Source organism: Eleutherodactylus coqui, chromosome 8 (assembly GCF_035609145.1).
Source record: "Eleutherodactylus coqui strain aEleCoq1 chromosome 8, aEleCoq1.hap1, whole genome shotgun sequence".
Classification (NCBI taxonomy): domain Eukaryota; kingdom Metazoa; phylum Chordata; class Amphibia; order Anura; family Eleutherodactylidae; genus Eleutherodactylus; species Eleutherodactylus coqui.
The window spans coordinates 111,403,680-111,427,599 of record NC_089844.1 but is presented as its reverse complement, the minus strand read 5'-3'; the positions used below and the strand labels follow the sequence as shown (position 1 = coordinate 111,427,599).

General features: G+C 42.3%; 1 protein-coding gene across 1 annotated transcript in view; it reads left to right on the top strand.

Annotated features, from left to right (window-relative positions):
• The window catches only part of SNX29 (sorting nexin 29), a 433,715-nt gene that overhangs the window by 187,726 nt on the left and 222,069 nt on the right, over window positions 1–23,920 (top strand). Inside the window, exon 16 of the mRNA XM_066576210.1 lies at window positions 22,682–22,798. Within this exon, the coding sequence (XP_066432307.1) occupies window positions 22,682–22,798 (117 nt within the window). The remainder of the gene's footprint in view (window positions 1–22,681; window positions 22,799–23,920) is intronic.

Genomic DNA, 23,920 nt, shown 5'->3' with positions numbered 1-23,920 from the left:
ACCCAGAGATATGTACCTGTAGAGCAAACTATTCAGATTTTCTTTAGATCCTATCAACACTCCTGCCAGTGATGTAACCGCATTACTTAGATCTACATTTAGCCACCAGTGTGCATATACTAACTGAGATACCAAATAATGCAAATACATATTAGGAGCAGCCTGACCCCCCCCCCCCCCCCCCCATGCTGCCTGGGTGCTTGAAGAGTTGTGAGACTAAATCAGACTTTTTCCCCCTGCCAATGAATAAAACCCCAAGGAGGTCATCTAGCGCTTTTATAGAATTTTGGGGGGCACCATCACTGGAGAGCCGTGGAAAAGATTTATAAGAATTTTGGAAGGCATATAATTTTTAAAATGTTTTGCGGCCAAGAAGCAATAGTGGGAGCTGGTGTCATCAAATCCGTTTTGTCTGGGTGGAAAGTAGGAACTGTTCCAAATTAAGAGTAACAAGTTGGTCACACCTGCATGTTACCCCCCCCCCCCCCCCCCCCCAAGTATTTCATGTTAAGACTTATCTGCAAGGATACTGGCACACTTGTCTCCAGTTGGTACTTAAGACTAAATGGAAATAGAACTGATTTATCCAAGTTTACCTGGAGACTTGAGAAGGTGCCAACTTCATCAACTAGGCATGATAGTGAAGCCAGGAAGGGACCAGCATCCACCAAATAGAACAATGTATCGTGAGCATATAGTGAAACCTTTTTCTGTATGAATGTCCCTGGTTGCCACTATTGCTCACCTAGATTGCCCCTGTTGGTAATATTAATCTTCCATTGTGATCCAAAAATTAAGTGCACCACAGAAGGGAAAAATAAACCCCTCTGTCCTAACCCTCCCATTCCATATTTCTTTTAGTGGTGTGCAGTGATGAAGGCTGCAGGCCTCTTCTAGTCTCCTGTCTGGGCCCAGCGCAGGTGAGATTAGGTTGATATCCTTGCACCTTACATTCTCGCTCTCATAGCCTACAGGCCTATAATGGTCTGTAGCTTATGAATGGCAGGGTGGCGAGCAATAGGTACCTGTTACCCACTGTAGTATTCAACTGTATCCATGTCCTTAGGAAGCATATACAGTCGAATGTGGAGCTTGCCAATAGATCCAGGGTTCTAGTGAATAATCCGAAAGTAGCCACTTCACTGTGACTCAATATAGTCAAACTGTTTTCAGTAGGGCAATCGTGGTCCTGAGACTTTGCACAAGCTTCACTTCAGAGACCAAATTTTCCCTATCAAACTACGAACGACCACTTGTCTGTTTGTATGTATGTATGTAAGTATGTGTGTGAGTGATTCACATAGTTCTCATAGCTCGGCTCCCTGACTATGTCATAGCTCCACCCCCTGGCGCCATTATGGCAGGTCCTAACACACTGAAAATAAAACTAAGCCGTTATTTTCAGACACAACTCAGCGGTCCTGACAGGAGACACTGACCTACCGTCACCACAGAGAACCGGCAGGCTGAAGGACCTGTGGTGATGTCACTGCTGTAGGAGGTACCATTCTAGTGTTTGGTAGTACTGTATACTGGATAAGCTGACAGAAAGTATAGGACCTGTGATGTCATCGTCATGTGAACACCTGTGTGGTGAAGTCAGGGATCACACGACCAGGGGCTCATGACTGTATTCCAGGAGCTGTGTGCGTCATGTGTACAGTCAGCATAAATGTAGTAGAGCTGCGAGTGGCTGTTTGTCTAATGTGCTGTGTGTGTAATATGTATAGTCAGCATGGATGTATGTCATGTAGCAGAGCTGTGTTTGTGATGCGCATGTCATGTAGCAGGGCTGAGTTTGTAACATGCGCATGTATTGTGGCACAGCTGTGTCTGTCACGTGTATGTCCTGTAGCAAAGCTGTGTCTGTCACGCGCATATAATGTAGCAGAGCTGTATTTGTATCATGTGCATGTCATGTACTAAAGCTGTCAGTGATGCGCATGTCATGTTGCAGAGCCGAGTTTGTAACGTGCATGTACTGTGGCACAGTTGTGTCTGTCACGCGCATGTAATGTAGCAGAGCTGTGTTTGTACCATGCGCATGTCATGTACCAAAGCTGTGTCTGTCAGGCGGATGGCATGTACCACAGCTGTGTGTGTCTGTCACACGCCCAAGTACCACAGCTGTGTGTGTGACGTGCATGTAGCAAAGCTGTATGGCGCATTGCGCCACCAGAACCACCAGTACTAGAATTTCCTAATTATTACTAGTCTTTCTGTTATATCATAGTGTCCTCTCCCCATATACTGATTATTTTCCACAATCTACAGTCTCCTAAACCATAATTCTTCTTCTCTTTATTTTCTCTTTTAATTCTTCGTTCCGATTGTTAATTGATAATTACATACTGTCATGATTTGTAATCCTGTTATTACCATTCATATTATTGAATACGCTCCCTGCATTGGGACTTAGATTATACACGTATTGTATTATGTCACCTTTTATCTCAGATTTGCGAAAACTCCAAACGCCTTTAAAACGAAAAATAAATGAGTAATAATAAGCCTACATTTCAGTATTATAAGCAAAGCAGATCTCACGTAAGACATTAGAGCAGTGGAGTAAAACCAATCTCTTTATTTAATATGCATCTTGCCATGTATATAATAAGCCACACATCAGTAGTTTCCTAAATATATTGTCATTGCTTTCAAATTTGCTCTTCTTTCCTCTAGACTGTGCACTTTATATCCCATGTAAATTTGGCAGGCATCCCAAAAGTAATCTTTGCCGAATTCTGCTTTATTTCACCCGAGAGAATAGACCGAGTCCTCTACTAGTAATGTAATGAAATTTCTACAGTGACCTAGTTTGGTAGGATTCCCATAGCGAAATACTTTTTTTTGTTGACTTTTGCAGAGTATGTTACTTCAGTAAATAGTTGCACAGTTTTTCATTTTGAGAAATTAGGTTGATGTAGCCGAGAAGTTTTTTGTTTTTTTTTAATTAAAGAAATGTTTTAGTTTAACTTGTACCTGTACAGTAATGTATGCGGTTTAAATAGTCTTACAGCCCACCTCTGACCTTCTGCTTCACAGCAATCATAAACCTCTTGTTAGTGTCATGGGGATAAAAAAGCCAGACTGTTCCTTTCTCAGAGCTCCTACTGTTGCTGTGTAGGAAAAGAAGGGCAGAGCACTACTTAAAACAGTAGGTAGTCCTAATAGACAAAAAGGTAGGTGAGCCCATAGGGTGTATGCTCACCATAGCCACTTATGGTGCGTAAGATGGAAAAGGTGTTGCCAACCCAAGATCCCTGCCAGGTGCACAGAAATGTCAGAGTTGTGAAAACAACAGGGTCCAAAGGAAAGGACTGGAATCTGACACTACTTTGGTGGAAGAAGGTAAAACTGGATGCCAAGGAGCGAAGGAGAATTTAAAGCAGCGTCCTCAGAAGGATGATAAAATGTCGTAAAAAGTATTTACTCCCCTTGCAGCGCCCCTTTTTATTTTAAATATGTTCTATTGAATAATATCTGATATTTAATTTCTGCATACTCAGTTGATAAAAATTGCTGAATACAAAAAAAAAAATACACACTGTTCTTATTTAGAATCCCATAACAACCCATGTAATAAATTATTTATAACATGCAGGCGAGAAATAAGTCAACACATAAGTGTGTGTGAAATGTATCGCATATCTACCGTGCTTCTCAGAGGGGGGAGGGGGATTCTTGAAATATAAGCCCTCATCAAAAAATAAGCCCTAGCTAGGCTACATGTAAAAACATCCCTTGTGCTGGGCTGTGGCACTGCTGTAGGCTGCCGTATCCTCCTTCATGCCGACAGAGCAGTTTTTCCTGGAAGCGGGGCTTGAATAACCCTCTTGCAGCAAGCTAATGCTCTGATTGGTTAATCGAGCACTGCATGAGCCAATGAAAGTCGGCGCTGGATTTAACCAATCACAGCCATTCAGTGTCTTCATTCAATGAATGGCTGTGATTAGTTAATCAAGCACCGGCTCTCATTGGCTGACGAGGCGCTAGATTAACCAATCAGAGCATTAGCTTGCTGGAGGTGGGGTATTCAAGCCCCACTTCCAGAAAGAACTGATCCATCGGCGTGAAAGAGGACACGGCAGCCTGCAGCAGCACCGCAGGCCATCGCGAGGGATCTGAATGCCATCTGCTAGGTAAGTATTATTTGACACCCCCTGAAAATAAGACACTGTGCCTCTTTTGAGGTAAAAAAAAATAATATAAAACAGTGTCTTATTTTTGGGCAAACACAGTATATACATCTATCGCATATCTGTCTATCTCATATTTATCTATCATCTATAATATTATGGAGGTGTGTAAAGTGTATACAATAAAAACTGATAAAATAGTAAGGCCGGTCTCACACGAATAGGTCAGATTCCACATGCAGTGGAATCCTGCCAAATCCCCGGCCGGCGTTCGCACACACCTGGTATATCCTGTATTGTGGATGTCCACGACGAGCCGCCGCTGGACATGCGCCGGAAAGATTTAGAAAAAAAAAATCTTTTGTTTTTCCCGCTCAATCACTAGGCGATGACGCCGGTAACCGCGACCTATATGCAATGTCAATTCTGGAATTGTGGATGGGCCGCAGGGCACATAGCTTCCATTGACTTCAATGGAATCCGTCAATGCAGAATCCGCACTAAACTAGAGCATGTTTCAATTTAATTTCTGAGGTGAGCAGATATGCGAATGTTCTATAGTTCGAATGTGTGTAGACTACCGCAGATTGTCTGTTCGGGTGAATATTGCGATTCAAACCCGGTCGTGTGAGACTGGCCTAATACAGTTCATGCCACGATTGCTCTTTATCAGAATCAGACAGCAACAGTGAAGGTGTGCTTTTGGTCTCTTCTTACACATCCCCTAACCTGTGGCTTAGAGCAGATGTAATTAACAGGCAGACTACTGCCTGAAGCCGAACTGGGAATGCCAAATTTTGGGACCCAGCAGAACTGCCATTCTTACCACTCTGCGGCTACTGCATATACTGAAGTTCAGTGCTCACTTCCGATCACTTACTGAATAAGCTCAGAGAGCACAGAGTGTTGGAGCAGCATAAATGCAGTCCTAAGCTCTTGCTCACGACCTGAAGGTTGCAAGTTCAATCCCCATGTGGTTCAGGTAGCTGGCTCAAGGTTGAATCAGCCTTCCATTCTTCCGAGGTCTGTGTAATGAGTACCCAGCTTGGTGGGGGGGGGGGGAATAAATTACCTGAAAGGGCTGCGGAATGAGTTGGAGCTATACAAATAAAAAGATTGATTTATTTTTATTTTCTCTGGTTTTCAGTGGCCCATGACCTCACTGCTCTGTCTATTGCTGACTGTTAGACAGTCCTTGGTAGTTTGAGGACAGGAAGTTATCAATTCGGGCTGCCCAGGAATCTCAATAAAATCACTAACAGAATTGCAGGTTCTTGAATAATCTCCTCTTCAGGGCCAGCATAATACACATAGGGGGACAGGGAACAGGGACTTATTTGTATAGCGACAACTTATTCCGAAGCGCTTTCAGGTAATTTTTTATTTATTACCCCCCAGCAAGCTGGGTACTCCTACCATGCGGGGATTGAACTCACAACCTTCAGGTCATGAGCGAGACCTTAGGCATCCCAGGCATGTAAAGAAGCATTTCCACCTGGATCTAAAAAAATTAGAAACCCTCTAGCCAATGTTTGTGTTTAAAAAACTATTCTTAGTTATGAATGTCTTACAAAAGTGACAGGAAATAATAGTCATTAAAGATGCTGTAATGCATGCAGCAAATGTGCAGTGTTAGCTCTTGGTCAGCCTGGAACAGCTGTGCTTGTAGAAGCACAGCTGCTCCACGAAAGTCCCCTCATCCCCTCATCAGTGTTCAGTGATGATGAGACTCCCCGTGGGGATGAAAGAATCCCCTGCCAAAGCTGTGGCAGAGCCAGGGAGAAGAACCGGACGGACAGCACTTCTAGGTGAGTTAAATTTTTTTCTTTACCAGCTAGGGATGATTTCCTGGGTAGGGCTTATATTTCAAGCCCACTCCCCAAAGTCATTGCTGCAGGGGTGGCCTTCATCCAATTGCTTTTAATGGGATGGCAGCAGCACCGACCCCATTGAAAGCAATGGGATACCATCGCGATCCTCTGCCACAGCTGTGGCAGGGTATTCTTTCATCCCCGTGGGGTGTTCTATCATCACTGAACACTGTGACAGTGCTGTCACAGTGTTCAGTGATGAGGGGAACTCCCTGTGGGGATTAACGGACATCACACAATGTCTTTACACGCAGTGCGGACCTTACTGGCGTGCATTATAGGCACACATGTCCTTTTTCTTGCAGGTGCAAGCACTTTGCGCCTCTAAAAAACAGACATGTGAACACTGCATAGGAAACCAATAGATCTAATGGCTGAGTTTTTTTTTGCGCACATAGGCACACAAAAATAAAAAAATCGCTCATTTGACCGCAGTCTAAAGATGAAAGCACCTCTTTCAAATTAGCAGAAAAGCTTGCAAGGTTTAGGAAGTAGTCCACAAAAAGTCCACCCCTGTAATAGACATGTATGTACTACTTCAGCGCTCAATGCTTCCACTTACGTCCCGAAAATAAATAGATCCTACTGGAGAATATCGTCTGAGTTCATGTGGACAAAGCGATCTCAAGATTAATCCACACTTATGCAGTACGATAATGGCCCGAAAGATATCACTCTAATAGACAGACGACCCTGCAACGAATGGAAGCAACACCAATAGTGCAATGTGCTTAAACTAAGTAATGGAAAATATATCTTCTTGTTCTAGTCACAAGGATAAAATACGAGAACACATGTGAAACCCATACCCTGCGACTAGAGATGAGCGAGCACCCAAATGCTCGGGTCCGCGTTATTCGAGTTGAGCTTTTCATAAAATTTGAGAGCTCTACTTGAGTAATAAACCCCATTGACTACAATGGGAGACTCGAGCATTTTTGTATGTGGGACGCGGGGTGCCGAGCTTTTTTTTTTTTTTTCTCTTTCCCTCTCCCTCTCTTCCCCTCTCTCCCCCGCCTGCCTGACAAAAAAATGTGCCAATGGCGCTCTGCGTCGCGGGGGCCGAAACAGGCACGTCACGGCGGGGAGGAGCCAAAAACTTGGGCGAGGTCGAACATGGCTTGATGCTTGTTCGAGTAACGAGCACCATCGAGTACGCTAATACTCGAATGAGCATCAAGCTTGGCAGAGTACGTTCGCTCAACTCTACCTGCGACATGTCTGGCAGAGCCAGGTTTTGCTATTACTCTAGAAGACTCTTCAATAGCGAAAACTGTGTCACTTTGGTAATGTTGGATACCTGGCACTTACATTTTAGTAACCAATACAAAATGATTTCTCTTTGTTACATGGCTAAGGTCATCTGATCTTCGCAACAGCCGAGTCCAAGGGTTTACGGTGTTCTGTTAAAAGTAATCAGCCATCAAACTGGCAACTTAAAGGGGTTGTCCCGCGGCAAAACGGGTTTTGTTTTTTTTTCAACAGCCCCCCTGTTCGGCGCGAGACAACCCCGATGCAGGGGTTAAAAATAAAAACCGCACAGTGCTTACCTGAATCCCCGCGCTCCGGTGACTTCTTACTTACCTGCTGAAGATGGCCGCCGGGATCTTCTCCCTCGGTGGACCGCAGGGCTTCTGTGCGGTCCATTGCCGATTCCAGCCTCCTGATTGGCTGGAATCGGCACATGACGGGGCGGAGCTACAAGGAGCCGCTCTCCAGCACGAGCGGCCCCATTCAGCAAAGAAGAAGACCTGGACTGCGCAAGCGCGTCTAATCTGGCGATTAGACGCTGAAAATTAGACGGCACCATGGCGACGAGGACGCTAGCAACGGAACAGGTAAGTGAATAACTTCTGATAACTTCTGTATGGCTCATAATTAATGCACAATGTACATTACAAAGTGCATTAATATGGTCATACAGAAGTGTATAGACCCACTTGTTTTCGCGGGACAACCCCTTTAAATATGCTGATTCTAGACTCGAAGGGATAATATGCCTTCTCTCTCTGACTACCAGTAGCTGCTGACTGTAGAAACACTGTTTTGTGCTTAACTTTGTATAAATCTTGTAAAACATTCTGTTCACTAACATTGCTGTGCCCTCATTGCAGCTTTCTCTGTATACTCTGAAAGTTAACCGCATGCTTCACAAAAAACACAGGCAGATTCCAGTACTGTGTCGAAATGCCCCAAATCAAAAGAAGGTCCTGGGTCTTTTATATAAAGCCTGCTGAAAGTAAACTTAGATGTACCAAGACTGCTAGAAGATGTGAGGTCACATGCCTACTGGCTCCAAAAATTTCATCTGAAGTTGCATACAGATCTGCAATAACCTATTACATTATGGAATATGATGCTTTCTCCCTACGTGGCCCATAGCATAAACCTAAATGGCCTTCCAATATGATGTCAGGTTTTGCTATCCCAGGACAAGAAGACCTGCTGTTTTGTTTCCCATTACATACCCTTTACAGTGACCCTAAAGCCAATCATCTAGCTGTTTATTTGCTTGCAGTACAGTTCCTTATTGGAGGAAGGTCCTGCTTATCTCCTAGCAAAAGGTATGGTACAATCAGAGTTGGGGCCCCCTCTCCAAAGGGACCCCATAGCAGTCGCATTTGCTACCTCTATGGTAGTACACCCTTGTTCTATGGTAGTACTTTCTTCTTACAGCTCATATTCAGTAAGACATTGCATATAAATATATATTTTTTTAAAGTATTTACCTTCTTTCAGCACCTCTTTTTATGTTTTAAGTTACCCTTTGCAATCCAGTTTTGGATTCAGGGTTTCCTAGGGGGCATTCTCTTTCTGCCATTATGCGGTTATCGGACCACACCGCTACCAATCTGATGACCTCGTTGCCAGGTGCCAAATTGGTAGATATGGAAGCCCGTGATGAGAAGATTTGCTAGCAATTATCTATCAATAGCATGAAATCACTCCATGTTATGTCAAGACACTTCTCCAGTGAGAATCTCAATGAAATTCTACTTTATTATCAATATTGCCAACTCTTATACAGAAAGACGAGGGTGTATCCAAATGTTGCCTGGTACAAAGAGTAGTGTTACATAGTTTACTGTTACAGAGGTGAAAATACTTATTGATCATAAGACTTATTGACATCTACCAAATATTCTCAAAGCTCTTAAGGCCCGTCTCAGACATAGAAATTACGTAAGTCAGGATATTGCTGTTGCATTAGACAACATTTCTGCTATAGCTGTGTGTCCTCTCTGTTAACATAGCTCAGCCTTATTTAATTTGTCTGTTGACTTCTTATCTTAAATTCCTAGTTCCCGGCACTACAAAGCATAGGTTTTAGTCTTTTATTTAAGGGTCAATAGTCCAATACAAGGTAAGAAACATACACTTATTGCATTCTGAAACTTAACACTTTATATTCCATGACAATACAATGGTGCCATCTGCTAACTAGTGCTAGTACTGCGGTATGGCACATGCTAGGGAGGCCTCTGACAACAATATACAGTAAGAATACCCTGCTGGACGCCATCCGACATCGGAGCTGTACAGCCTTCAATCAGAATGACTTCAGACGTCAGACAGTGGATTGGAAAGGGTTAATATTAGAGATGAGGGAACGTACTCGGATAGGCACTACTCGTCCGAGTAATGTGCCTTATCCGAGTACCTCCCCGCTCGTGCTGAAAGGTTCGGGAGCTGCCGCTGCTGACAGGTGAGTCGCAGCGGGGAGCGGGGCAGAGCGGGCGGGAGAGAAGGAGAGAAAGATCTCCCCTCCGTTCCTCCCCGCTCTCCCCTGCAGCTCCCTGCTCCGTGCCGGCACCCGAACCTTTCAGCACGAGCGGGGAGGTACTCGGATAAGGCACATTACTCGGACGAGTAGTGCCTATCCGAGTACGTTCGCTCATCTCTAGTTAATATGTCCCACTAAATAAATTCTGATTTTTAAGTCTTATTTAGATGAGCATTTTCTCGTCTGTATGTACAATATTTTGACGGCAAGAACACTGCATCTGCTCCCTTATCACTCATGTGAAAAAATATGTGCCCCCTTAGGGAGCCAGTCAACTAATCGTCCATCACTAATATTGTCATGTAGCTCAGACGAAATAAAAACTTTACCCAGATATTCAGTACAATATATTTTTATGTTTATTTGTAATCTCTGTACTTTTAATATAGTTTACACAAAAAAAGAAGGCTGAAGGGAGTTATCAGTATTTATCTGGATCAGATAGTTTCCATTCTTCTAATGCAGACACAGAGGGATATTTATGAGTTATCCTCTTCTGGGTCGTGTTATATATATATATATATCCTGAGACAAAACGTATGAACCGATAACAGGTTTTGTCAAGCAATATTGTTCAGCACGAAGCCGTTTCTATTCTAAACCTGAAGATTTGTATCTGGGAACATTAATAAAGTCAGTGTGTCTGATGTTCTTTTTTTACAGTGTGCAAACTGTCTAGGGTACACTGCGTTCTAAATAAAACGTCGCCGCGTCAGCCATGATTAAATGCTAGATATAGACCATTTATGTCTGTCATCACAGAGAGACCAGGCTTCATTGGTCAGGATTGGTCGTTTTACCTTTCTAAATAAAGAAGAATAACTTTAGCCCCTCAGAGAAAACTTTTCATCAAAGTAAAATCTATCGTCTACAAAGTTTTCTGTTTCTGGGTTTGTGATCGATCGGAAGTAGTATGAGAAGCATTCACATCACTGACTGTGTGATCAGTACACGGTCTCTATCTGTGGACAGAGTAAAGAAGTGGCTCATAGAGGGAAGAAGAAGAAATGTATCAACAGGTCTCTTCAGCTGGCAACAAATGCACCACTGGATCCTTTTTGCCCCCCCCCCCCTTTGCTTTCATCTGGTTGCTTCATTTTATGTAAATGGATCCGACATTGTGTGCTAACTTAATTATTTAAAATGTATCACTATAGTCTTCATAGCAGCGGAAGTTCTATTGTCCTCATAGAAGAGCGCCAAATGCTCTGTATAGACGTAATTGTGAATTTATAAGACCATTTACACTACCGTTCAAAAGTTTGGGGTCACATTGAAATGTCCTTATTTTTGAAGGAAAAGCACTGTACTTTTCAATGAAGATAACTTTAAACTAGTCCTAACTTTAAACAAATGCACTCTATACATTGCTAATGTGGTAAATGACTATTCTAGCTGCAAATGTCTGTTTTTTTGTGCAATATCTACAAAGGTGTATAGAGGCCCATTTCCAGCAACTATCACTCCAGTGTTCTAATGGTACAATGTGTTTGCTCATTGGCTCAGAAGGCTAATTGATGATTAGAAAACCCTTGTGCAATCATGTTCACACATCTGAAAACAGTCTAGCTCGTTACAGAAGCTACAAAACTGACCTTCCTGTGAGCAGATTGAGTTTCTGGAGCATCACATTTGTGGGGTCAATTAAACGCTCAAAATGGCCAGAAAAAGAGAACTTTCATCTGAAACTCGACAGTCTATTCTTGTTCTTAGAAATGAAGGCTATTCCATGCGAGAAATTGCTAAGAAATTGAAGATTTCCTACAACGGTGTGTACTACTCCCTTCAGAGGACAGCACAAACAGGCTCTAACCAGAGTAGAAAAAGAAGTGGGAGGCCGCGTTGCACAACTAAGCAAGAAGATAAGCACATTAGAGTCTCTAGTTTGAGAAACAGACGCCTCACAGGTACCCAACTGGCATCTTCATTAAATAGTACCCGCAACACCAGTGTCAACATCTACAGTGAAGAGGCGGCTGCGGGATTTTGGGCTTCAGGGCAGAGTGGCAAAGAAAAAGCCATATCTGAGACTGGCCAATAAAAGAAAAAGATTAAGATGGGCAAAAGAACACAGACATTGGACAGAGGAAGACTGGAAAAAAGTGTTGTGGACGGATGAATCCAAGTTTGAGGTGTTTGGATCACAAAGAAGAACGTTTGTGAGACGCAGAACAAATGAAAAGATGCTGGAAGAATGCCTGACGCCATCTGTTAAGCATGGTGGAGGTAATGTGATGGTCTGGGGTTGCTTTGGTGCTGGTAAGGTGGGAGATTTGTACAGGGTAAAAGGGATTCTGAATAAGGAAGGCTATCACTCCATTTTGCAACGCCATGCCATATCCAGTGGACAGCGCTTGATTGGAACCAATTTCATCCTACAACAGGACGATGACCCTAAACACACCTCCAAATTGTGCAAGAACTATTTACAGCAGAAGCAGGCAGCTGGTATTCTATCGGTAATGGAGTGGCCAGCGCAGTCACCAGATCTGAACCCCATTGAGCTGTTGTGGGAGCAGCTTGACCGTATGGTACGCCAGAAGTGCCCATCCAACCAATCCAACTTGTGGGAGATGCTTCTAGAAGCGTGGGGTGCAATTTCACAAGCTTACCTCAACAAATTAACAGCTAGAATGTCAAAGGTGTGCAATGCTGTAATTGCTGCAAAAGGAGGATTCTTTGACGAAAGCAAAGTTTGATGTAAAAGCAATGTTATTTCAAATACAAATCATTATTTCTAACCTTGTCAATGTCTTGACTCTATTTTCTATTCATTTCACAACGCATGGTGGTGAATAAGTGTGACTTTTCATGGAAAACACAAAATTGTTTGGGTGACCCCAAACTTTTGAACGGTAGTGTATGTCAATTTACCATATAAGTCACAATTTGTTACATTCTATATTGTGTGACTTTTTTTACCTTCTCTTGACAATTATGAGATGGGATGGGGGAAGTGACTTTGAGGGGACACAGTTAGGCTGACTGGTGTAATTAATATAAAGTATACTCCCATGTATGCTGTACAATGGCAGATTTTAACTGTAATTGATTGGAATATTTAAAGTTCTTGCACGAAAAAGACTTTGGTCAGGTTGTAATATTTTTATCCACTGACGATATGTTAGTATTGCTGCTGATAATGTGAACTTTAAAATAACATATTTCCTACATTGGTTAAGTACTCTATTTAACCAATGTAGCAAATCTGTTATTTTAAAGTTCACATTATCAGCAGCAATACCAACATATGGTTAGTGGGTGAAATATTATGCTAAAAGTGGTGCTTCCAGTTATTTGGTATAAGGGGACTAAGGCCAAATGCCCACGAATGGATTTGTACCGCAGTGCCCGCAGCTATTAGGTTCTATTGAACCTAATAGCTTTTCTGCCTGCCAATGCCAATATGTGGAATTGTATCGCGGATTTCTGCAGCGGGAAATAAATCGCGACATGTTCTATTTTCAACGGATTTAAGCAGCGCGAGGTCTCAATTAATATAGTATTAACGGAGACCACGGAAAATCACACGTTTTTCCGCGATCACCCGCGGGCGGTTTTTTTTTTTTTACCACCGCGGTACTCCCGCGGTGTAAATCTGCAGGCGTATCCCTCAACAGCCGTGGGCATGAGGCCTTTACTGATTCAAGTGTTTAATGAACAGCTTCCATTACACAGTTCGTGTCATTATACATAAATATCTAGTTAGAGGTATGGCTGACATAGAGGATGTGTATATTTTTGTATTTTCTCCTCTTGGCATCACTTCCATAAATGTAATTCTGCTCCTCCCTGACTGCACCAAGTGGATAGGCCCTTGTTGAATGGTATTTTTTCTTCTTATACTTGCCCGCTTTAATCTTTTCAGATTCCCATGCACGCGCTCTCCCATAGGCTTGTATGCACTGGAATCTAAAAGAGTCAGGTTTTCGTATGTCATGTCGTCATTAGAGATGAGCGAACGTGTCCGTAACGGACACATCCGCACCCGGACACCGGCTTTAGCGAACACTGGAGTGTTCGCGCGTAAGTGTCCGGGTGCCGCCGGGGGGCGGGGAGATGCGCGGCGGCGCGGGCGGCAGTAGCGGGGAACAGGGGGGAGCCCTCTCTCTCTCCCTCTCCCCCCCACTCCCCGCCGCACCCCCCCGCGCTGCCACGGCGGCCCCCGAACTTTTTCGCCCGAACACCGAGGTGTTCGCAAAGTTCGGTGTTCGGGCGAAAAAGGGGCGGGGCCGAACGTGTTCGCTCATCTCTAGTCGTCATCACTGGGTGACGGCGCTGGAACGTGGGATTGGGTGAGTATGAAAAAATAAAATACATTACCCGGCTCCATGTCACAAACCGTAACAGCACTATAACTTTGTTTATGGTGCTGTGGGGATGGGACATGTTCCCTTTAAAGCTCTGTTAATTTCTAGATTGAGGTTTCCATCTTTAGTGCTTTTACCCACTAGTGTTTTTTTTAACACTGCGATATCGCTGCGTTTTTTTCAATGGGAGTTTCTAATGTTAAAATTGCAAGTTTGTGCTTTTGCGATTTTTGTGCAATGCGATTTTAACATTAAAAAGTCCCATTGAAAAAAAACGCAGTGATATTGCAGTGTTAAAAAAAACGCTAATGGGTAAAAGCTCTTATAAGGATAAGTGTGTGGATAGCGCTCTAAACAATGATTCCCTATAGAATAGTAAATGAGGGACTCACCTGGTGTAGAACGCCCGCCAGTTGACAGGCATCCACAATGCCAGTCCAGGTAGGCCTTTAAAGGGGTTCTGTCACTAAAAAAGAAAAAATGCTCTACTTATCTATTCCTCCCCCATCAGTTTACTTACCAGATCTTCACCTCCCTTATCTTCTCCTGTCTCCTGCAGTAAGGGGGGGTCACTTCACCTCCAGCTGCCTGATTCTGCTCCTACCTGTGAGGTTACGTACATTAGGTTGGCAGTCTGCCAATGTACGTTATGTCACAGCTCACAGGCCAGCAGGAGGACTGCCTATCTTCTTCAGAGATTGCTCATGCGAGCTGTCTCTGAAATGGATTACAATTCCTTCCTAGGCAGTGAAGCTACAGCACAGGGATGTGACCTTCACTGACCCAGCCGGAAGGAGTTTGTGATAAAGCAGCCTTCATAACAAGCTGGGCCCAGCCTGCAGTGAGCTGACCTGGGGGAATGGAGAAGCTCAACCAGGAGAAGATGTGATAAGGAGACAAACAGGGAAGGAATAGGTAAGTTTAGATAATTTTTCTTTTAATGACAAAACCCCTTTAAGCATGGTGGTGTGTCCAAAGCACTGGTTCCTGGGAACAATTTTGGAATGCAGGGAGAATGCCACAGAGAAAGACCCCAGGGTATAGCAGATCATGTAAAGCAGAGAACAAAGTAAAATAAAATCTCTGCACTCTTGGTGAATGGATAGAAGAAAATGAAAAGTTTGGTCCACTTACTTTGTAGAGCAGTCTGCTGTGGGAATGGGACTCCCCTAAAATCCAAGATTGCTTATAACTAGGGATGAGCAAGCGTACTCGGAAAAGCACTACTCGCTCGAGTAATTTGCTTTATCCGAGTATCGCTGTGCTCGTCCCTGAAGATTCGGGTGCCGGCACGGAGCGGGGAGCTGCAGGGGAGAGCGGGGAGGAACGGAGGGGAGATCTTTCTCTCCCTCTCTCCCGCCCGCTCTCCCCTGCTCCCCGCTGCGACTCACCTGTCAGCCGCAGCGGCACCCGAATCTTCAGGGACGAGCACAGCGATACTCGGATAAAGCAAATTACTCGAGCGAGTAGTGCTTTTCCGAGTACGCTCGCTCATCTCTACTTATAACGAATCTAAGTAGGTATTCTGAAGGTCCCCTCTTCTGTATTCCAATTAAAGAAAAATAACAAGCAATAAAAAAAGAACTCGAGGATATACAACTACTTAAGGTTTTTTAGCTGTTAAGAGTAACACATTTGTTGATGTCCTCAGAAGCCTCCTTTATCAAGCTTAATATGGGGGTTTCCATCTTTAACGGATCGATCCACAATCCTATAAATGGATGCCAAATGTTGTGTTAGGGTAAATAACAATAGTTTTTCAGTACTTTAAGATGATTTACTGTCACAGAAAGTTATTACTGTCAAGTTAAACTTTGCTACATCCATATGTACTCTGGCAAATTGGATTCCTCTTTCCTGCTACACACTCTCCTTCCTCACTGCATAAGTCCCATCTCAAAGAGGGACTGCAGCATCATCTCCCTTCCTCTCGTCTGCCCTCTGCACTTAGTTACTAAGTTACTAAAGATGACTGCACGTATGCATTAAATAACTACAGTAATATTTCATTAACTGGTTAACTGTTTCCGTATGTCTAATTATTAGATTTTGTGTTTAGTTCAGAAACCAGTACATAGTAAGGGATATATGGAAGGGAACCCATCCTTTTTCACAACGCTTTATACTTTTGGATGTATATTTGAGCGATTTTACTAATTTTAGTAAAAATCTAAATCACTGAGTTATATTATTCACATATGTATTGCAAAACAAAAATCCAAAAAGTTCAAACCAATGTTGTCAAGATACTTTATCATAGAATCATAGAATGGTAGAGTTGGGAGGGACCTCCAGGGTCATCTGGTCCAACTGTCTGCTCAGTACAGGATTCACTAAGTCATCCCAGACAGATATTTGTCCAGCCTTTGTTTGAACACTTCCATTGAAGGAGAACTCCCCACCTCCCGTGGTAACCTGTTCCACTCATTGATCACCCTCACTCTCAGAAAGTTTTTTCTAATATGTAATTTGTATCTTCTCCCTTTCAGTTTCATCCCATTACTTCTAGTCTTTCCTTGTACAAATGAGAATAGGGCTGATCCCTCTGCACTGTGACAGCCCCACTGTTACCATCTTGGTAACTCTTGTCTAAACTTGCTCCAGTTTGTCTGTCTCTTTTTTTAAAGTGGGGTGCCCAGAACTGGACACAGTATTCCAGATGAGGTCTGACTAAGGAAGAGTAGAGAGAGATAATTACCTCACGTAATCTAGACTCTATGCTTCTTTTAATACATCCCAGAATTGTGTTTGCCTTTTTGGCTGTTGCATCACATTGTTGACTCATGTTCAGTCTGTAATCTATTAGTATACCCAAGTCTTTTTCACATGTGCTGCTGCTTAGCCCAATTCCTCCCATTGTGTATGTGCTTTTTTTCATTTTTCTTGCCCAGATGTAGAACTTTGCGTCTCTCCTTGTTAAATACCATTCTGTTAGTCACTGCTCACTGTTCAAGCTTTTCTAGATCTTTTTGAATCTGCTCTCTCTTTTCTCTAGTGTTAGCTATCCCTGCTAGCTTTGTGTCGTCGGCAAATTTGATCAGTTTCCCATCAATTGCCTCCTCCAGATCATTTATAAAAATGTTGAACAACACTGGGCCTAGGACAGAGCCTTGTGGTTCCCCACTTGACACATTCTTCCAATTGGATGTGCAGCCACTTATTACCACTCTTTGAGTACAATCACTCAGCCAGTTGTGAATCCACCTAACAGTTGCCTTGTCAATCCCATATTTGGTCATTTTTTCAATAAGTATGGTATGAGATACTTTGTCAAATGCTTTACTAAAGTCAAGATATACTATATCCACCACATTTATGATACATTTTTATATTTTTTTCTGTTTTTTCATATTGCTCATAGCTTTTACACTTTGAAAGCCATCATGAACACCATGGTTACAGTGACCGGAGTTCTACTCCTAGCTAGCTGTTCCATATCTTATTATTTTCATAATATATTGGCTTTCTTTCGTATGATTGAAGTTTCCTGCTGTTCCTTAAAATCCATTTCCAAGAGTGTTATTCGGATAACAGGTCATCTTTGCACATATGCTTTGCGTACAGTCAGCAGGAAAACTTAGTACTATGCACCCCCATTGTCTCAAATGATTTTAATGTCACTTAATTGCAGAAGAACAATTGCACTGTGTTAAAGCCTTACATACTCAGAACTGTGTGGCCCCTGTATCCAAAGCTGTTCATGCTGTCTTGTGGTTCTAAGTGGTAATATAAGCAGGGACCACATTGTCTTCAAATACGTATATAGCTGTTCATAGTTGTCATTCATTTTCATTGACTGAGTTGGGCAACAGTATAGTTTTTCATAGATTTTTTATTGACAATATCTTAATAATTTGGGAGGGTAATAAATCTGAATTGATAGACTTTATTGACGGTCTTAAAGGGGTTGTCTCGCGAAAGCAATTGGGGTTATACACTTCTGTATGGCCATATTAATGCACTTTGTAATATACATCGTGCATTAAATATGAGCCATACAGAAGTTATTCACTTACCTTCCCTGCGCTGGCGTTCCCGTCTCCATGGCTCCGTCTAACTTCAGCGTCTAATCGCCCGATTAGACGCGCTTGCGCAGAAGGGTCTTCTGCCTTCGGGTCTGTCCGGCAGCAGCGGCATTCTGGCTCCACCCCCTTCTACGTGTCATCGCGTAGCTCCGCCCCGTCACGTGTGCCGATTCCAGCCTCCTGATTGGCTGGAATCGGCACACGTGACGGGGCGGAGCTACGTGATGACGCATAGAAGGGGGCGGAGCCAGAACGCAGCTGCTGCCGGACAGACCCGAAGGCAGAAGACCCTTCTGCGCAATCGCGTCTAATTGGGCGATTAGACGCTGAAGTTAGACGGAGCCATGGAGACGGGGACGCCAGCGCAGGGAAGGTAAGTGAATAACTTCTGTATGGCTCATATTTAATGCACGATGTGTATTACAAAGTGCATTAATATGGCCATACAGAAGTGCTTAACCCCACTTGCTTTCGCGAGACAACCCCTTTAATCTTAATGATTTTAATTTATGTTTTACATCCACAATTGATGCTAAAAATATAGTTGTTTTTTTTAGATTTAGAATTATTTATTGTAGATAATGTTATTCCAACAAAAACACATTTTAAAAAGGTGGATCTGAACAGTTTTTTTTTTTTAGAGTTTAGGAATTGTCATGCCAAGTTTTGGAAGAGTAATATACCGTATAGTCAAATGAAAAGAATTAGACGTAACTGTACACAGGATTAAGATTTCGAAACACAGGCTAATGTTTAAAAAAAAAAAAAAACTTTTAAAGAGAAAAAGTACCCCCCAAAACTTATAGAGAATGCGTTCAAAAAAACACATGTCTCTTAATACATTACATAAATCTTGGGCTGTCCATGAACCTAAAAAAGAAATTTATGCCAGCTATAAGATTTCTGGTATCAGTTTAAATCCGTTCAGCTGGGATGGCCACGCCCCTCCCAATAAGCCACGCCCTCTTTTGCCATTTTATTTGGGGGAGGGGGGCTGGCATACATAAAGATGAATTTAAAAGGTCACATTTTTTTACGCAGGTGATGTTTTTGATATGTTAGACACATCTCCGGCCATCCAGGTGCCTAAAAAAAAATAACTTACAACAGCTTCGAGATTTTTAGCAACGTTCATTGGAGTAAATTTTTAAAAGGCACTTTTCTTTCATTTGCTCAAGTGGGGCTTGCACCAAAATTTGCAACTTTTCAGTGTCTGTTTTAGCTTCAGAAATTTTCCCATAGTCTTTAGCAGAGCTAGGTATGAAGAGAAGCTAGGTGGTTACCCTCCTTTTTTCCCTTGTCTGGCTTGGCTCTACTGACAGGTTTCTTCTTATATGCAAATGGGGAGATATACAGTATACTATATGTAGTATATCCAGATTGTATCTGCTGATGCCTGCTGTTATATGACACCTAGGGGCGTTTTACACGATTCAGCGAGAATCTGAACGACTGTCGTTCAGTGTAAATACATGCATAGGAAATGAGCGACGATCGGCCCCTGTAAACAGGCAGTCTTTCTATGAACGACTGCCTGTTTACTGTGAATGGAGGTGCCTTTATTCACTCAACAGCCATCATTCCTGTATAAAAGCACAGGAACGATCATCGCTGGGGCGACCTTACATGGTACTAAGGGCATAGTTAGAGGAACATTGGTGCCTAGGGGGTCTTCTGTCACGTAGGAAGACAATAATATTATAGATGGAACGGTCTCGTGGGGCCTGTTGGAGATTTTGAAGCCCAATAGCTTTAAGCAACATTTCTGCATGGTGCTATTTGTACATTAACTAAACACTGCCAATATTTTTAAAGGATGACTATTTTAACTATTACACTAGGCAGTCCAGCTTCATTATTAAAAAGCAGGATTAAGGCTGTTGATCTATTGATTTTTGTTTTGTGTTTCACAGTTTTCTATTCATTATTCCTGTTTGCTAGGAGACAACAGGGCGCTAGGAACAATGTTGACCTCCGCTTTCTGTGTTCCCCCATAACATAAACACATTTTGTTCCTATTGTTGACCAACATTTATATCTCATTAGAGATGTTGGGCTGCCTGCCTAGAAGCTGCACTAGCCAATAAAAATCCCAGGTTTGGTCCAAATTTACTCTCATCTCTATAATTAAATTAAACTAAAGGTCAACATGTTTCTGTGAAGCATTTTCTGCTTATTACTTTTCTGTACTGTTATATTGCTACTGTGGGGGTTCTTCTCTACTGTGAGTTGTAGTTCAAAGTAATTTTCATAAAAAAAAAAATAAAGGGGTTCTACACTGTAGACAATTCTGACTTGTTAGAAGGGTCCCTTGACAATAAGCTGATCACAAAGTGTGCTCCTACTGAGATCCCAAGAAATCTACTGTTATCTATGGAGTAACCTGGTAGTACAATAAATGTTCAATTTTTCTGCAGCACCACCACAGGGGAAATTTAATCATTACACAATGCCTATTGAAATCAATGGGTTGCCTGTGTAAAGTCCCATTTAGACGCAAAGACAGACTTTCAAATGATTGACAGTTTTAGCCATCGTTTTGCATAAAGTGTTAATGGACACTAATGTCCATTAACACTTTATCAGCTTCATTAGCGTGTAAATGGGCCTTGGGGAGCTGTTTGTAGAGCACAGCATGTGGTCTGAGCTCTGCAGACAGCTCTATTCTCGCCTGGGCTGTTGGCAGAATACAGTGTGATCTCAGACTACCGTGAAGAACACCACTTGCAGTCTGTGTTATCTCTCTTCGGCTCACCTTAAAATCATCATTCTGGCGAAGAGTGAATGATGGTAGCGTTTACACTCAACAATTATCGTTCATATGCCATTGTTTAAACAAATTTTGAGTGATAACCGTTGCATGTAAATGAGCCTTTTTAAATAACACTATGCAATTCCCTTCCGGGTTTTCCATGACAGCAGTGAATAGCAGCATTGTAATGGAACCCAAAAACCTTGTAAGACGGACACCGAAGGCGTGTCGTTCCACAATACAAGTGAATGGCTTTGTTTGTTTCCATTTGGGGGTTCCGTCTCAGTGCAGTTTTCTGTAGTAGTCACAGAACCAACAGACGGAATCATGCAGCTTGTTACAAAATGCTGTGTGAATGCTCCCTTACTGTGTAATCCTATCCTCAAAATTGCAAGAAAAACATGTCCTTAGACGGGGATTTTTTTTTTGCATTGTACTGTGTTGTTTTTTTGGTTTTTTTTTAATCCCCTGGAGAGTCATTGGTAGGGGAATAGGCTGGAAAACTCTCTTTTTTCGATTTGTTAAATTTTTCGAATCCTCAGACTAGGCCATTAATAACTAATCCACTGAGGTTTGCCGCTCGCGACACATGCTGATCAGCTGATTGAAGGGGCCGTGGTGCTCATATGAGTGCTGCAGCATCTTCAATGCTTACATTTTAGATTGTATTATTTATGGTGGTCTTTCTGAGTACCACTATATCTTGTGCCCACTGCAATGTGAACAGCCTCAGTACTAAGAATGGCTGCTATCAATAATACTGCATTCTTCGCGTAGGATCATGCTCAGATGTTAGTATTGCAGACACTGCGGCACTCGTACAAGCACTGAAGTCCCTTCAAGCAGATGATTGGTTGGGATCCCGAGTATCGGACCACACCAATCTGATATTAGTAGTCTATCTTTGATTCTCCCGTTCTCTGTTGACAGCTTAAGTCAGGTGAACAGTACCTGCCAATCAGAGACTGTAGAGTTCTGAACTCCTGGCATTATGACGTCTAGGCTTCGAGCACTGATGCCAGTAGAATAAATGGTGACTCTGTGACCTCTGATTGGCAGGCAGTGGTCATCTGACTTCCATAGTCAACATGTACTCTGAGAACTGCGGGGCTGCAGCACTGGATCGCCAGGGCCGATGATAAGTAAGTACTGTTTTATTATCTTAAGTCATTTGGCTCTAATTTTAAAATGTGAATATGTAACCGGATAGACCTTTAAAGGGGTTGTGCTAGAATACCAGGAACAAGCCATGGACAGGAGCGGCGCTGTCACTGGTTTAAAAAAACTGACCTTTTCTATGTCAAATTCTTTGGCCATTTTGTATTCAAATTCTGGATATTTCACACTCTTAAGCTGGAATGCTTGAAAAGTATCTTAACAAGTAAACTATAGAACCAGATTTCCTCGCAAGCCACAACAAAGACAAATTCATTAAAAGTGATTTGTGCTGAAATCTGTCAGCGTAGCGTTCTTTGATATAAACGCGCTAATGTTTCAAAGACTGCAGTATTGCTTCCTGTAATTGATCTCCACTTTTGGAACTGATGTTCATTTCAAGAAATAGTTGTCACTTAAAAGCTCATTGAAAACAAGCAAACCTATTTCTCACAATCACAGCGTACTCCACAGGCTGGTAGAAATTGGTTGGACTTGCCTCGATTATTATGATAGTTTGTCTGCACAAAGCCATGCAGGATAGCGGCTCTTTCATGTGTCTTAGTCTGGCTTCACTTTCTAGAGTCATTGTAATGATGAATATATGCAGATTTTGGGTCTAACTCTATCCCCCCCACTTTCTAGGTTGCTGAAATGCACGGAGAGCTGATTGAATTCAACGAAAAGCTTCACCGTACTCTCATTGCGAAAGAAGCGCTTGTGTCACAAATGAGGCAAGAACTTATTGATCTCAGAGGGCCGGTAAGCATTATATTCTGATTTTCCACTTACCGTTGAAGATTAATTGGAGGAGTAGCAATAAAGACAACAAACTACATTCTTGAACACAAAAAAAAAAAACTAGCATGTCTGTTAGAATAAATCAGATAGTGAAACAGCGCTCCGTTTTAAACACATAAAACATGGAAAAAAGTGGTGTAGAATACACTCACCTGGTGCAAGGTGGGCACAACCTTATGACAAGGAGACCCACCCGCACCTATGATCCAAGTTGGCATGTAAGATACGTCATCTCGTTCCACAATCCAATCCAACGGCTGGAGAGACAGCTAGGATTTAGGTACAGGCTTCAGCGGCAAGTGAGCCTTAACGCAACCAGGGGTTTCAAGGTGAAAAAAGGAGATTCCGCACTCACAGGATCCGAAAAAAGTCAGGCAAAGTTCCAAAAATGGGTGTAGAAATATTCCCTACTTTATTTGCAACGCGTTTCTAGCAATATAATTACATACTAAAGAACAGCACCATACATATAACCTATATATAACATATAATGTACACACTCGCTAGACGCCAGTCTCATTAGCATGTGCGCCATGGGAGGAGGAGTTGGTGCATTGACACAATGATGTGGACATGTGGTACACTGACACGCAGCGTGCGTTCCAAGATTGGATGACGTGGAACGCATCTCTGCCTTCCATTCTTACTATCACAGAAAACGAACGTGCGTACCACCCATTCATAACAACATATAGGTGAACTAATCACAGGTATATAAAACTTGTCAAGATTTACTTGCTCACTATGGAAATAACTATTACCTGGTATTTCATATATAAAAAGGATTTCCTTAAAAAAACACATATAAATGACATACATAGTGAAAGTAAAAAAAACAAACAACTTTAAATAGTAAAATATACATATAAGAGAATTCATATGAGTTGGTTAAAAACCATGTACATCTGATAAATATATTGAAGTCTATTAAAACTAAAAATTATCTCATTAGGATACGGTTTTCTATATTTTCTGCAATTGCTCATTAAGACCCTGCGGGATTAATGTTTGCAAGCGGAGAATCCAACGCATCTCTTTCTTCCAAAGTAAAAAGATATGTAATATAACAAATGGTGTTACTAA